This window comes from Pogoniulus pusillus, chromosome 1, assembly GCF_015220805.1.
Source record: "Pogoniulus pusillus isolate bPogPus1 chromosome 1, bPogPus1.pri, whole genome shotgun sequence".
Taxonomy (NCBI): domain Eukaryota; kingdom Metazoa; phylum Chordata; class Aves; order Piciformes; family Lybiidae; genus Pogoniulus; species Pogoniulus pusillus.
In genome coordinates, this window is record NC_087264.1 from 6158726 (window position 1) to 6174585 (window position 15860).

General features: G+C 44.8%; 1 protein-coding gene across 2 annotated transcripts in view; it reads right to left on the minus strand.

Moving 5' to 3' along the window:
• Positions 1 to 15860, minus strand: part of KCNH5 (potassium voltage-gated channel subfamily H member 5) — a 233438-nt gene that overhangs the window by 127163 nt on the left and 90415 nt on the right. For both annotated transcript variants that reach the window (XM_064156043.1, XM_064156112.1), the window contains exon 7: positions 7332 to 7761. In XM_064156043.1, coding sequence (XP_064012113.1) covers positions 7332 to 7761 — 430 coding nt within the window. The remainder of the gene's footprint in view (positions 1 to 7331; positions 7762 to 15860) is intronic.

A 15860-nucleotide genomic window follows, 5' to 3' on the forward strand; every position in this document is an offset into this window, starting at 1 on the left:
ACGGAGTTAAATCTCCCTGCAGCACGGCATAGACCCTGCAGCCCAGCATAAATGCTACTTGCCAGCTATCCTGTAACTCTGGAAAGACCCAGAGCCAGCAGACCCCTTTCCAGATGGTCTGCAAACCTGCAAACACAGCCTGCTAGCTGCCCAAACCATGTCAGAAGCTACACGAGCCGAATCCTCCTCCTGCATCAGGAAAAAACCTGCCAGCTGATCATCCCTGGACACGCACGGCTTCCAGAAGAAAGGCAGCACCGAGGCAGAGACTACCTTCACCCCAGGAGAGAAGGTTAGAGAAATACTGTTACCTCAGAGACTGGGAAAACCCTTATCAATTCCCCTTGCAAGCCGGGACAAATCTCCAGCTCCATCAAGTCCCCAGAGACTGGGGCACATGCTGAGGCAGATTCCTGGAAGGGTGATTTAATGATTAATACTCAAGAGCATCACACCTAAGTAAGCTTTAATACCTTTGTAATATAAGTTGCCTCTATCTAAAGAGCACACACAGTTTCAGCCCTTGCTGGGCAAACACTAGAGTTGTTAAGAGGCATTAAGCCTAAGAAATACTTCTCTCTGTCAATAGTTGTTGATAATTTGATATTTTCATTTAATAATCAATCCCTGTAGATATATATATATATCCCAAAGCTATGTTCATAAACTTGCCAATGAACCCTGGATTTCATAGTGGTTGGGGGTGGTGTAAATTTGTAAATATTAATTTTAATAAATAATTTTATAAAAAATCAAAACCACCTCAAATTAATTTCTCACCTCCCCCTAACAGGAAAGGAATAGAGAAAAACCCCTCCACGACAGGCTGGATTGACTCTGCCAGTCAGATCAATTCCATTGCTGTACACAGACAGGAGCAAACCGATTGCTCTAGGTTACACAAGAGGCATGCAGAAGTATATCAGAGACATTTTGAGCTACAAGCTGGGAAGCTGGCCATTTTTTTCTCCCAGTGGAAGCACAAGAGGGAAGAAGGCATATGGCAGTACTCTTGTCATTTAAACACTCACACTTGCTTCTTTTGACAGCTTTTGACAGTTTCCCACAGCAGAATCTGTCTGCTCATGGCTTGGATGGGCGTATGCTTTGCCTGATGAAAAAGTGACTGGCTGGACCCAAATACTTGCCATGAACAGAGTCAAATTCATCAGCTGGCAGAAAATTGCAAGTGGTATTCTCCAAGGCTCAGTACTAGGGCTAGTTTTGTTTAATATCACTACCAATAATCTGGATGAAAGCATTGAGTATATCTTCAGTACATTTGCAAATGACACCAAATTAGGTGGGTGTGTTAATTTGCTTAGAGGCTCTGCAGAGGGATCCAGACAGGCTGGAGCAATGGGCCAAGGCCAGTGGTGTGAGGTTCAACAAGGCCAAGTGCCAGGGTCTGCACTTTGGTCACACCAACCCCATGCAACACTACAGGCTTGGGGCAGAGTGGCTGGAAAGTTGCCCAGCACAAAATGATCTGGGGTCATTGGTCAATAGCTGTCTGAATATGAGCCAGAAGCATACCCAGGTGGCTAAGAAAGCCAACAGAATCCTGGCTTGTAACAAAAATAATGTGGCCAGCAGGAGTAGGGAAGTGATTGTCCCCATTTACTCAGCACTGGTAAGGCTGCACAACAAACACTGGGTTCACTTTTGGGCCCCTCGCTACAAGAAAGACATCAAGGTGCTGGAGTGTTTCCAAAGCAGAAAAACAAAGTTGGTGGAGGATCCAAACAAGTGTTATGAGAAGCAGTTGAGTGAACTAGGGTTGTTTAGCCTGGAGGAAAGAAGGCTCAGGGGAAACCTTATCACTCTCCACAACTACCTGAAAGAAGGTCATAGTGAGATGGGTGTTGCTCTCTTCTCTCAAATAACAAATGATAGGACAAGAGGAAATAGCCTCAAGTTGCACCAGGGGAAGTTTAAACTGGATATCAGAAAAAACTGCTCACCAAAAAGCCTGTCCAGCAGGGAAGTGGTGGAGTCACCATCCCTAGAGCACTTTAAAAACATGTAGATCTGGTCCTTAGAGACATGATTTAGTAGTGATATCGCAGTGTTGAGTTAACAGTTGGACTTGACCTTAAAGATCACTTCCAAACAAAACAATTCTTCAGAAAACCTCATCCCCCCTGAATTCTGCAAGTTGTTTCACCCTACCATATTGCCACATTCCCCAAAATGCCTTTCCCTTTTACAGATGTTCTCCCCACTGAAGTCCTGGCTGTGCTGAGTTGCAAGACAGTGTACAAATCAAAAGTGTCTTTATGGCTTCTCTTTTAACACATTCCTTTTGTCAGGCCACACCTTGAGTCCTGTATCCAGTTCTGGGCTCCTCAATTCAAGAGAGATGTTGAGGTGCTGGAACTTGTTCAGAGAAGGACGACGAAGCTGATGAGGGGCCTGGAACACAAACCCTGTGAAGAGAGGCTGAGGGAGCTGGGGGTGTGCAGCCTGGAGAAGAGGAGGCTCAGGAGTGACCTCATTGCTGTCTACAACTACCTGAAAGGAGATTGTAGCCAGGTGAAGGTTAGTTTCTTCTGCCAGGCAAGCAGCTATAGAACAAGGGGGCACAGTCTCAAGCTGTGCCAGGGGAGGTCTAGACTGGATGTTAGGAGGAAGTTCTTCACAGAGAGAGTGATTTGCCATTGGAATGGGCTGCCCAGGGAGGTGGTGGAGTCACCATCCCTGGAGGTGTTGAAGCAAAGCCTGGCTGAGGCACTTAGTGTCATGGTCTGGTTGACTGGCTAGGGCTGGATGCTAGGTTGGCCTGGATGATCTTGGAGGTCTCTTCCAACCTGGTTGATTCTATGATTCTATGAAAGGCACAAACTTGGTTAGTTTCACATCTACAGCTCTCCTGTAGAAGCCTAAAAACTGCCAGTGGACTGAGCTGGAGAAACAAGCAGCAGCAGAGCCTGAGCTCCTTGCTAGAGGCTGAGCTGACAGAAGATAATGGGAAGTTTACAAGAAAGGTCCTTCCTGAATGATAAATGATTCCTGTTCCTTTCAAAGCATATGTATGAAGGACTTACCTACTTGTTCTGCTCTGTGCAGAGAGGTGATGAAATGACCTGTATCAACACAAAAAGAGCTACAAGAATCAGATTTAAACAGAAACCCTTGTAAAACCCTTGCTCCCTTGTCACAGGATGCTTTACATTGCTATTTTTAGCTCTTCAAGTGTAGAGAAGCAACAGAAAAAAATACTGCTGAACAGCACTGGACACCAAGGAAAAGCAAGTGAGGCAAAAAAGAAATGTGAAGTAAGAGTCACAAGATGAAGTTAAGTTATTCAAAGCCCTCTTTCCTACAAGACAGGTGATGTATTTCAGTCTAAAGATCCCACCCGATTCTGTCCTCAGTGAACAATCAAGTGACAAACTGCCAATCACACTGAAAAGCTTCCCCATTCATCTGGGTTTCCCCCACCACTGTCCCGCACTGAGCAATGCTTTATCAGCAGCTACAGAACCTTAATTTGGCTATTTTTATCAAGTACACCATTTTGCAATCCTGCCCACCAGGAGGATTTGCAAATCTCTCCAAATACTCCTCCCAGGTCCTGATAACTTTGCCAGCCTGAATAGGAAACTTTGGGCTTGCAGAAGGAGCTGCTGCTAGCTGACAATGCAGGGAAGATTTCCTTTCATATCTGCAGTTTGCATGAGTAGGCAGCTGGGATTGTGATGAATTACTATCTCTGATTCCAGTGCTAAGCCTAAGACATTTGTTTGGCACAGTCTGTTAGAAAAGAAGCTGCCAATATCAACTCTTGGCATTAGCAAAACTTCTTCAGGAAATCCACCAAAGGTATTACAAAGCCTCTCTCTGCTTATAACAGGAGTCAGTTCAAGGACCAGAATTCTTTATTGATTGAACTGTAATTGAATTTTTGCTGAATGTTTATCTCAAAACAGTGTTTGGAAAGAAAAGGGGAAAAAATAGAAAGAGAAACATCTTGTTCTGAAAACTACTTGAATGATTTCCACTTCTTAGTTACACTTTTACTTGGGGCCAAATCCTTTTCCCAAGCTCACTGGTCACTTTGCCTGAGATATTGCATTTTACATCTGCCACTTGTTGTGCCTTCTTGTCCCACTTTGGTGTTCAGACTGCTGTGTTTTCAGCAGCTGGCACTGCAAGGAACGTTCATAGCATCGAATCAGTCAGGGTTGAAAGGGACCACAAGGATCATCTACTTCCAACACCCCTGCCATAGGCAGGGACACCCTACCCTAGAGCAGGCTGCACACAGCCTCAGCCAGCCTGGCCTTAAGCACCTCCAGCCATGGGGCCTCAACCACCTCCCTGGGCAACCCATTCCAGGCTCTCACCACTCTCATGCTCAACAACTTCCTCTTCATGTCCACTCTGAACCAACCCACCTCCAGTTTTGCTCCATCCCCCTAGTCCACTCACTACCTGACAGCCTAAAAAGTCCCTCCCCAGATTTTTTTGTAGGCCTCCTTCAGATACTGGAAGGCCACAAGAAGGTCACCTCACAGCCTCCTCTTCTCCAGACTCAACAGCCCCAACTCTTTCAGTCTGTCTCATAGCAGAGCTGCTGCAGCCCTCTGCTCATCCTCATGGCCCTTCTCTGGATATATTCCAGCATCTCCACATCCCTCTTGTAAAAGAGCTCCAAAACTGGACACAGTACTCCAGGTGGGGTCTCATCAGAGGGGACAATCACCTCCCTTGACCTGCTGGCCAGATGACTTCTGATGCAGCCCAGGATCTGGTTTTCTTTCTGGGCTGCAAGTGCACACTGCTGGCTCATGTTGAGCTTCTCATCCACCTCTCGTCATAACTGAGCATTTTGATATCTACAAATAACCTATCAGGAAAGTTTATTCTGTCTGTCACCTTTCTGCATGCCACAGTGCTCTCCACTCACAAGAGATACATATCTATCTTGATGGCATTATTTTTATGCACTAAGCAATTTATCTTTCTGTCACGCTTCTCAATTTTCAGACTCTACTTTTTGCTTCACTCAAAAGCCTATGAACTTACTCGTGATTTTCTAACTACTAATCTCACAGGTATCACTTATGAATCATAGAATCATCCAGGTTGGGAGGGACCTCCAAGATCATCCAGTCCAACCTAGCCCCCAGCCCTAGACAATCAACTAGACCATGGCACTAAGTGCCTCAGCCAGGCTTTTCTTGAACACCTGCAGGGACAGTGACTCCACCACCTCCCTGGGCAGCCCATTCCAATGCCAATCACTCTCTCTGACAACAACTTCCTCCTAACATCCAGCCTGGACCTCACCTGGCACAACTTGAGACTGTGTCCCCTGTTCTATTGCTCATTGCCTGGCAGAAGAGACCAACCTCCCCTGGCTACAGCCTCCCTTCATGTCTCTTCAAGTCCCCAGAAAAGACAAGGAAAATAAATATTGCAATGTTTAAAATGTTCTATATCCACTTTATTCTCCATCTCCCCAGTCCTCTGTAAATACCACAAAGCAGTTTTAACACATGGCTAATCAGCACCTAGAGGTTTTCTATGGCATAGTTGCAATAGCTCATTAACTCTCTAGCTTGGCAATTTGTTTTCTATGGACTTTGAAGTGTTTTGAAACACATCAACCCACCCTGTAAAAGATGCTGTTCAGAAGACATTCCACTGCACCACACTGAAAGCAGAGTCCTCATACTGCAACCTCTCTCTTTAAAAGGCATTGAGAAATCGCCAAACAAATGACTTTAATCTTCTAAAAATCTATAAAGACTGTAGCAAGAAAACTTCCTTTTTATAGTTCACTATTTCTCTGAGATGATCCTCAAGTGTTAGCTGAGATAATTACAGAGAGATTATGTAGATCTTATTTTCAAAAGGTTTTGTTTGCTCTGTTGTTACCTAATTGCTTACTGTTTCTATGAAGCTCAGGAATAAAAAGCATCACAGAAATGCCAAGAATTATTTATTTAACAGCAAAATGATCTTAACATTTTCAGCAGTCTTATTATATTTGGAGGTTTTCTGTTAACCTGGAGAGCTGCTCAGAGATCTAACCTTGGCAGCACATGAAAAGAGAAGTGAGCCTAACCGCTATAGTTCTTAGACTACCTCAGCAGAGCTGCAAAACAGCAGGAAGCAGAAAAAAGAGGTGCAGTGTGGTGCCTTTTTATTTCCTTCATTCCGAGCTCGGCTGGTGACAAAGGTCACCACAGCCAGGAGAGAAAAACAGGACTTGCCAGCAAAACCAGCACACAAACGCTTTATACAGTACACAATCACTTTATGGAATCAAACATTTTGAGATCTGGCTAAAACAAATGCAAACATTTCCAAGACTATGGAAGTCAGGCTGATTAATTGAATCTGAATATGCATTGTAACTTTGAAGCAAATTCCAGACAAGACCATTCAAACATGATTGAAGCCAATACTAAAACGTAAAGAAGAAGCTGTGAACTCAATATAGTCATGGAATCATAGAATCAACCAGGTTGAAAGAGAACTCCAACCTCATCCAGTCCAACCTGGCACCCAGTCCTAGACAATCAACTAGACCATGGCACTAAGTGCCTCAGCCAGGCTTTGCTTCAACACCTCAAGCACAGCAACTTCACCACCTCCCTGGGCAGCCCATTCCAATGCCAATCACTCTCTCTGACAACAACTTCCTCCTAACATCCAGCCTAGACCTCCCCTGGCACAACTTGAGACTGTGGCCCCTTGTTCTCTTGCTGCTTGCCTGGGAGAAGAGACCAACTCCACCTGGCTACAGCCTCCCTTCAGGTAGTTGTAGACAGCAATGAGGTCACCCCTGAGCCTCCTCTTCTCCAGGCTGCACACCCCCAGCTCACTCTGAGCCTCTCCTCACAGGGCTGTGTTCTAGGCCCCTCACCAGCTTCACTGCCCATCTCTGAACTCATTCCAGCATCTCAACATCTCTCTTGAATTGAAGGGCCCAGAAATGGACACAGTACTCAAGGTGTGGCCTGACCAGTGCTGAGTACAGGGGCAGAATAACCTCCCTTATCATACTGGCCACACTGTTCCTGATCCAGGCCAGGATGCCATTGGCTCCCTTGGCCACTTGGGCACATTGCTGCCTCACTGCCATGAGACACTCTTATGTATGTACCACACTTAGACACCCAAGTAATTTAAAAGCTACAGCAACTACACAATCTCATTTCCTCTTTTCAACAATCCCAAATTCATTTCATGTCTATTTAAAGATATTTCAGACTTTTTAGGATGCCAAGAAAGCTCAGAGCAAGTCATGTTTTGCAACCATCATAGCAGCTACACGACTACGTTTTGCTTAAACAATAAAATCAAATTCTACTTACAGCCAACCATCATCATGGCCACTGAAAAAATCTTCTCTCCATCAGTGGTTGGTGCAATGTTTCCAAATCCTATTGTTGTAAGGCTTGTCATGGTAAAGTAGAGAGAAGATATGTACAAGGAGTCTTTACTAGGTCCTCCTTCCCACTGCCCTGAGCCAGTGGTGTTGTAACGATATGGTGTCCCAATGCTCAGTGCCAGTTGGTAGAGCCAGCTATCTGTTTTGATTGTATTAGTGAGTTCATCTATAACTTCGTAGTCCCCGATGCTGTACCATATGCAGGCTAGCCAGTGGGCCACCAGCCCAAATACACACACCAACAGTACCAGTACAGCAGCACCATATTCCAGATAATGGTCCAACTTCCTGGCAACTCGACCGAGTCGTAGGAGACGCACCACTTTTAAGGAACTGAAGAGGCTACTGATCCCCTAGAAAAGAATAAAGATCATTATTTCATCTGAAATATTCTGCTGGTGAACACAGGAGGCTCTATAGCAATTCCCACATCTGCTTTCAATCTTTCTATACAGTTTTTTCGTACCCCAGATGACAGAATACAAGATCAAGCCCTCCTCCCTCTCAAATACTTTTGTCCTCGTCAGAGTAAATTAAGTTTGGCACTCGTTAGGTGAATAAATTTCTTTGTTCAAGCTCAGTCCTTCCAAGTAACAAAAGAGTTCTGTGGAATCCAAAGTGAGAAATGGCATGACTATTACAGAAAGGACTGCTTTGATACTTTGCAAACTTGAAGTAAACAGAACAAAACAAAAAAGTAAACTCTTTTGACCTCAATGAGATCAAATATGGGGAAAGAGAAGTCACAGGTGGAACTAACACCATTCAAATGCAGTCTTCTTGCAGCTTCTCAGGGAATTGTACTCAGTTAAATGCAAGCAAAGGAGTGCTACTCTGGACAAAACATGAATCCTTCTACTTCAACAGCCCTCATCATTAACAGATACCCAAGAGAAAGGTCTGCAAAGTAATTGTAATGTGTAACCACGGAGAAATCTGCCTATTGTTCCTTTCTTGCACCAGAAAATAGCTGGGGAACTTCCTCTAGTCTGCAGTCTGCACTTCATATTTTCCATCAGCAAAGCTAATACAACTCTCATTATATTATTATTTATAAGTTTTGCAGCTTGAACATGGAACACCTCCCTGGAGGTGTTTAAGGCCAGGCTGTTTGAGGCTCTGGCCAGCCTGATCTAGGGTAGAGTGCCCCTGCCCATGGTAGGCGGGGGTTGGAACTAGATGATCCTTGTGGTCCCTTCCAACCCTGACTGATTCTATGATGCTAACAAACAACTGTGGGCACACCCCCTTTCTGTGTTGAGGATACTACACACCACAAGGCACTGGCAAGCCCACGTGCCTTTGCATATAGGATGAATTTCCCTTCCAATCAACAGACATTGCAGATAATTAGGAGGAAGTTCATCACAGAGAGAGTGATTTGCAGTTGGAATGGGCTGCCCAGGGAGATGGTGGAGTCACAGTCTCTGGAGGTGTTGAAGAAAAGCCTGGCTGAGGCACTTGGTGCCATGGTCTAGATGACTGGCTAGGGCTGGGTGCTAGGTTGGACTGGATGATCTTGGAGGTCTCTTCCAACCTCGCTGATTCTACGATTTGTGCAGTAGTTTGGTTTTTTTTCCACACAAGATAAATGAAGTACAAACAAATGGAAGTGCAAACATTTAGAGAAGAGAAGCACAGGGACAATCAAAAATTTAATAGAAACATTTGAGAGGGAACAAATAACGTGTATGCCCTCCTGGATGCACAAATGGTTTGCAAGGTATTTTAATAGTGCTTATAGATGTGTAAGGTGAAGAAAAATATGTGTGTGTGATCTATTGCAATCCCATGATATGTCTAACTTGTGCATTAAATTAATTAGTGGCTCAAAATAGAAGGTTTGTAAAGGAAGGTTTCTAATATAAAACATTCAGAAGCTGAAGGCATTTAATTTAGAGTAGAAATTAAGACATAGAAAGCAATGAAGCAAACATTTCTAGTTACTGTGCCAAGATTATATTGCCTTTTTCTATGCAGCATTATCGAATCAGTCCAGTCAAAACACTGGCTAATTATATTATCAAACAGTAAAATACTGGAGTTTTTGGAGTTTTCCATACCCAACCAAAAAAAACCCCAAAACATTAATCTCTTCTGCACCTCTATTTCCTTTCACAACTAACGTTTGAAGGGTAACACGTACCTGATATTTCTAGATGTAATCTGCTTGACAAAGCTCTTGTATGCTTTTCAAATCCTGTTGGAATTTGTTTCAGCTCCCCAAATCCTTAATAAATTGAAGTTCTGTATTTGCATTCAAGCTCTCACGATGACTAATACCACAGAGGGTAGTGGAATTTTCCCATTTTGATTTCTGTATCTTGCATTTCCACAAGAATCATAGAATCAACCAGGTTGGAAGAGACCTCCAAGATCATCCAGGCCAACCTAGCACCCAGCCCTAGCCACTCAACCAGACCATGGCACTAAGTGCCTCAGCCAGGCTTTGCTTCAACACCTCCAGGGACGGTGACTCCACCACCTCCCTGGGCAGCCCATTCCAATGGCAAATCACTCTCTCTGCCAACAACTTCCTCCTAACATCCAGCCTGTACTTCTCCTGGCACAACTTGAGACTGTGTCCCCTTGTTCTGTTGCTGGTTGCCTGGCAGAGGAGACCAACCCCCACCTGGCTACAGCCTCCCTTCAGGGAGTTGCAGACAGCAATGAGGTCACCCCTGAGCCTCCTCTTCTCCAGGCTAAACAGCCCCAGCTCCCTCAGCCTCTCCTCACAGGGTTTCTGTTCCTTTGTCAGTCTTCTCTGGACATGTTCCAGCACCTCAACATCTCTCTTGAATTGAGGAGCCCAGAACTGGACACAGCACTCAAGGTGTGGCCTGACCATTGCTGAGTATAAGGGAAGAATAACCTCCCTTGTCCTGCTGGCCACACTGTTCCTGATGCAGGCCAGGATGCCATTGGCTCTCTTGGCCACCTGGGCACACTGCTGCCTCATCTTCAGCTATATCCGCAATATCTACATAAGAAAAGAAAACTATAGAGCAGCTTAAGAGCATATTTCACACAAGTAATCCGCAGTGTGTTTCAATGAATTAACCCCAATTCTCAATGTTCACAACTTGCTGTGAGGGAGAAAACAGCAGGGTGTTGGATCAGGTCCTGTTTTGATGGCCACAAGATACACATTATTCCTAGTTTAAATAAAGAGTCACTGCTCCTTACCAACACTGAGTTAGCATCAGAGTTCTGGAATCTAAACTTGGAATTCTCCTTTTTGTACCCAGTTGCTTAAGTTCATCCCAGCAGCAAGGCTTACACTGCACTTTCTGCTGCACAAACCCAAACTAAGAGGCAACCATGGACCAGGAGAGTTTAGAGTATGACACCTGTATTACATCTTCATCCTCCAGCCATATTATGTTGTCTCTCTCGTAAGTTATATGGACAGTTTAGCAGTTCTACAACTAATACAAATACACAGAATTCATTCAAAGTCTGGTAGAAAGCTTGTGTTGACTTTTTTTTCCCCTAAGTACAGATCACAAACTCTACCTCTTATTACTGCAAGGTCCTACATCTGGGGCAAGGCAATCCCAAGCTCAAACACAGGCTAAGCAGTGAGTGGCTGGAAAGCAGCCCTGAGGAGAGGGACTTGGGGGTGCTGCTGGATGAGAAGCTCAGCATGAGCCAGCAGTGTGCACTTTTAGTACAGAAAGACAACCAGATCCTGGGCTGCAGCAGGAGAAGTGTGGCCAGCAGGTGGAGGGAGGTGATTCTCCCCCTCTACTCTGCTCTGCTGAGACCCCACTTGGAGTGGGAGAGCCCAGTTCTGGAGCCCCCATTATAAAAATGATGTGGAGATGCTGGAGCATGTCCAGAGAAGAGCCACAAGGATGATCAGAGGGCTGGAACACCTCCACTGAGGCGACAGACTGAAAGAGTTTAGGCTGTTGAGTCTGGAGAGAAGGAGGCTCCGAGGTGACCTTCTTGTGGCCTTCCAGTATCTGAAGGGAGCCTACAAAAAAGCTGGGGAGGGACTTTTTAGGATATCAGGACTGGGGGGAATGGAGTAAAGCTGGAGGTGGGGAGATTCAGACTGGATGTGAGAAGGAAGTAGTTCAGCATGAGAGTGGTAAGAGCCTGGGATGGGTTGCCCAAGGAGGTGGTTGAGCCCAGGCTGGATGAGGCTGTGGGCAGCCTGATCTAGGGTAGGGTGTCCCTGCCCATGGTAGGGAGGTTGGCACTAGATGATCTTTGTGATCCCTTCCAACCCTGACTGATTCTATGATTCTATAAAACAAAGCAAAATGTTTCACCTTAGCTGACATTGAAATGTATTCTTTCCAGAGAGGAATTAAATTAACTATGTCTCATTGTAAGTTTAAAAGCCAGTTCAGTCTGGCTTTAGCATAAAAAAACCCAGAGATATATGTATTGACTTTTCACACTTCATGTCTAATCTTGCAAAATATGAGTACAGTATTGGAAGCTTTACACATTAAATACTACCTAGGAAAGAGCAAACGAGGCTATACTAAATGAACACACAATGCACAACACTATAATACTGTGATACTGTGATAGGTGGGCAGAGGCCAATGGGATGAGATTTTACAAGGCCAAGTGCAGGGTTCTGCACTTTGGCCACAACAACCCCAAGCAGCACTACAGGCTGGGGACAGAGTGGCTGGAGAGCAGCCAGGAGGAAAGGGACCTGGGGGTACTGGTGGATAGTAGGCTGACGATGGGCCAGCAGTGTGCCCAGGTAGCCAAGAGAGCCAATGGCATCCTGGCCTGTATCAGGAACAGTGTGGCCAGTAGGATGAGGGAGATTATTCTTCCTCTGTACTCAGCACTGGTCAGGCCACACCTTGAGTACTGTGTCCAGTTCTGGGCTCCTCAATTCAAGAGAGATGTTGAGATACTGAAATGTGTCCAGAGAAGGGCAACGAAGCTGGTGAGGGGCCTGGAACACAAACCTTATGAGGAGAGGCTGAGGGAGCTGGGGGTGTGCAGCCTGCAGAAGAGGAGGCTCAGGGGTGACCTCATTGCTGTCTACAGCTACCTGAAGGGACACTGTAGCCAGGTGGTGGTTGGTCTCTTCTCCCAGATAACCAGCAATAGAACAAGGGGACACAGTCTCAAGTTGTGCCAGGGGAAGTATAGGCTGGATGTTAGGAGGAAGTTGTTGTCAGAGAGAGTGATTGGCATTGGAATGGGCTGCCCAGGGCTGCATTTCTGTAGAAGATATAAAACATTTAATCAGCTGGTTACTTAATAATCTAATAAGTCTTTCCTGCAGTAGGAAATTATTGCCCAAATGTTTCTAAAAGTAACATTTCACCAACACCAGCGATCAGCTTCTACCATCTAAATACACTTCAATCTACTTAAAGCTCAAAAATTAAATCCCAGTGTTCTGAAATGGTAAATTCATCCATATTATTTTTCTCCCCTTCTATCAGGGAACAATGTCTTTTCACCTCTAGGCACTTTTTTTCCCCAATTAGATTTCACTCCATGTTTTTTTATTTATCTGTTGTTAGCTGTGAGCAGCTATGCAGCAGCAGCAACAACAACAACAAAATAAAATAAAATAAAGAATTATTTTAAAGGGGAAAAAAAAAAGGAAAAAAAAAACAAACCATTTTAAATGTGTTCTAAAACAGAAATCCTCCCGGCTGTGGAAATGAGGTTTGGTACTGCGTCATTTAACAGAAAACACTGAATCAGAAAAGGTCAAAGGGGGAAAAAAGAAGTTTTTTCAGTGTGTTTTGATGTTCAGCACATTGTGGTTTTGGGGAATTTAGGGGTTGGCCAAGAACCACGGCTGAGGTCCTTCCTTTGCAATCACTACAGCATATGGTAGGGGGATTTGAATTAGATGATCTTTGTGGCCCCTTCCAAACTTGATTGATTCATAGAATCATAGAATCTGTCAGGGTTAGAAGGGGCCACAAGGATCATCTAGTTCCAACCTCACTGCCATGGGCAGGGACACCCTACCCTAGAGCAGGCTGGCCACAGCCTCAGCCAGCCTGGCCTTAAACACCTCCAGCCATGGGGCCTCAATCACCTCCCTGAGCAACCCATTCCAGCCTCTCACCACATTCATGCTGAACAACTTCCTCCTCACGTCGAGGCTGAATCTCCCCACCTCCAGCTTTGCTCCATTCCCCCTAGTCCTGTCACTCCCTGATAGCCTGAAAAGTCCCTCCCCAGCTTTTTTGTAGGCCCCCTTCAGATCCTGGAAGGCCACAAGAAGGTCACCTCACAGCCTCCTCTTCTGCAGACTGAACAGCCCCAACTCTTTCAGTCTGTCCTCACAGCAGAGTTGCTCCAACCCTCTGAACATCCTCGTGGCCCTTCTCTGGACACTCTCCAGCATCTCCACATCCCTCTTGTAATGAATCATAGATTCTATGATACCAAAGCTGTGATTGCAGTACATACAGATCTTCTTAAGCTCGATTTAAGCTAGATGTGCTTGGAGTTGCTAGATGCAAGCAATTACAGCAACCTGCATTCAGTAAAATTACTATTACAGTGATCAAATCCTCTCAGGAGTTTTGCCACCCAGGGTGAGTTCTCTGCGTATGTACAACAGCAAAACGGTTTCATTTAAAGTGAACTTGAGCACACTGCTCAAGCTAGAGCCATGCCATGACTGAGCTCTAACCACCCTCCTAGGGTGGGATTCATCTCACATAATGCTGCAACCTTCTAGCCAACTTATATGAATCGCCCAACTGTCCTCCCTGATGAGTGAGGAGAGGCATGTCAGAAAAGTGATTCACCCAATCCATCTCAGAAAGCCAGGGATAGGATGAATCACCTCCTGGAGCTGTCTCTCTCCTCTCCCACTGAATACAAAGAAGCTGAAGCCTATCACTTACACAGCTCAGTGGAGGAGAAATTAAACCCATCTTTAGAAATCTAGATAGCCCACATCTGGGCAGCATCCAAACCTGTATTATGTTATTACAGAGAAAGATATTGCAAAGCACTGCCTGACAATGAGAGAGTCTCACAATGAGACTTACCTTTCTTGATAGGAGCTTGGAGAATAAATGCTATTAATAACGGCAGGCAAAGATTTTCTGCAGATGTAATAGCATGCTTATTTCTTCATTGAATAGCCAATTACTCCACAGAAAGTGATGCTAGACTACATTTGGTCCTGATAGGCTTTTGTAGAAGTCCCCACTGGCTTGAAGGAGGAATTGAATCAGTTCATTAAAAAATGCACAATCATAAGGTATTGGAATGGGCTGCCCAGGGAAATGTTGAAGTCTCTCTCTCTGGAAGTGTCCAAGAAAAGACTGAATGAGGCACTTAGTGCCATGGTCTAGTTGACTGGACAGGGCTGGGTGCTAGGTTGGACTGGATGATCTTGGAGGTCTCTTCCAACCTGGTTGATTCTATGATGGGGTCTTGATTTCAAATGGGCAAGAGTTGGTGAATAATAAATTATAGTACATTGAACTACAGACAACAGTGAGAAATAGGAGAGTCAGATAGCCTATAGCAGAGGACACCTGGAACTGGAATGTCCTTAGTTCAAAAGGCACAAAATACCCAGAGGTTGTATTTCAAAGAAGGGGAAAAACTTGTAAAGCTGGTTCAAAAGCTCTAAATTTGTAAATAATCATCCAAAGGAAGAAAACCAAACCAGAGAGCTGACAATATATAAGAAATAAAAAATGGATCAACAGAAAGCTACATCACAGAAGTCAAAAGGAACAGGGATAAAGGGAGAGTTGCCAAATGTCAGGTTGAACTTTTCCTTGCAAAGAATATTAAAACAAATACCCAAAAATTCTTCACATTAATAAATGAACAAAAGAACAACAGAAGTTCTTTTTTCCCAGGTCTCTTCTCAGGTCCCTTCTCTCAGGCAACCAGCAAGAGAACAAGGGGACACAGTCTCAAGTTGTGCCAGGGGAGGTTTAGGTTGGATGTTAGGAGGAAGTTCTTGACAGAGAGAGTGATTGGCATTGGAATGGGCTGCCCAGGGAGGTGGTGGAGTCACCATCCCTGGAGGTGTTCAAGGAAAGCCTGGCTGAGGCACTTAGTGCCATGGTCTAGTTGACTGGCTAGGGCTGGGTGCTAGGTTGGCCTGGATGATCTTGGAGGTCTCTTCCAACCTAGTTGATTCTATGATTCTAAATGATCAAACTGCAATGAAGTAAAAATAATCCAGGTTTGGGCTAAGAATTAAATTAATTTTTAGCTTCATTTTTCAAAGATGAGGTTTTACAGAAAATCTACTGAATCAAGAGGAAAGAAACAGATACATTATTACCTGAACAAATGTTCATAGAATCACAGAACCACAGAATCAATCAGGGTTGGAAGGGTCCACAAGGATCAGCTAGTTCCAACCCCCTTGCCATGGGTACAGACACCCCACCCTGGAGCAGGCTGCCCACAGCCTCATCCAGCCTGGCCATAAACACCTCCAGGGATGGGACCTCAACCACCTCCC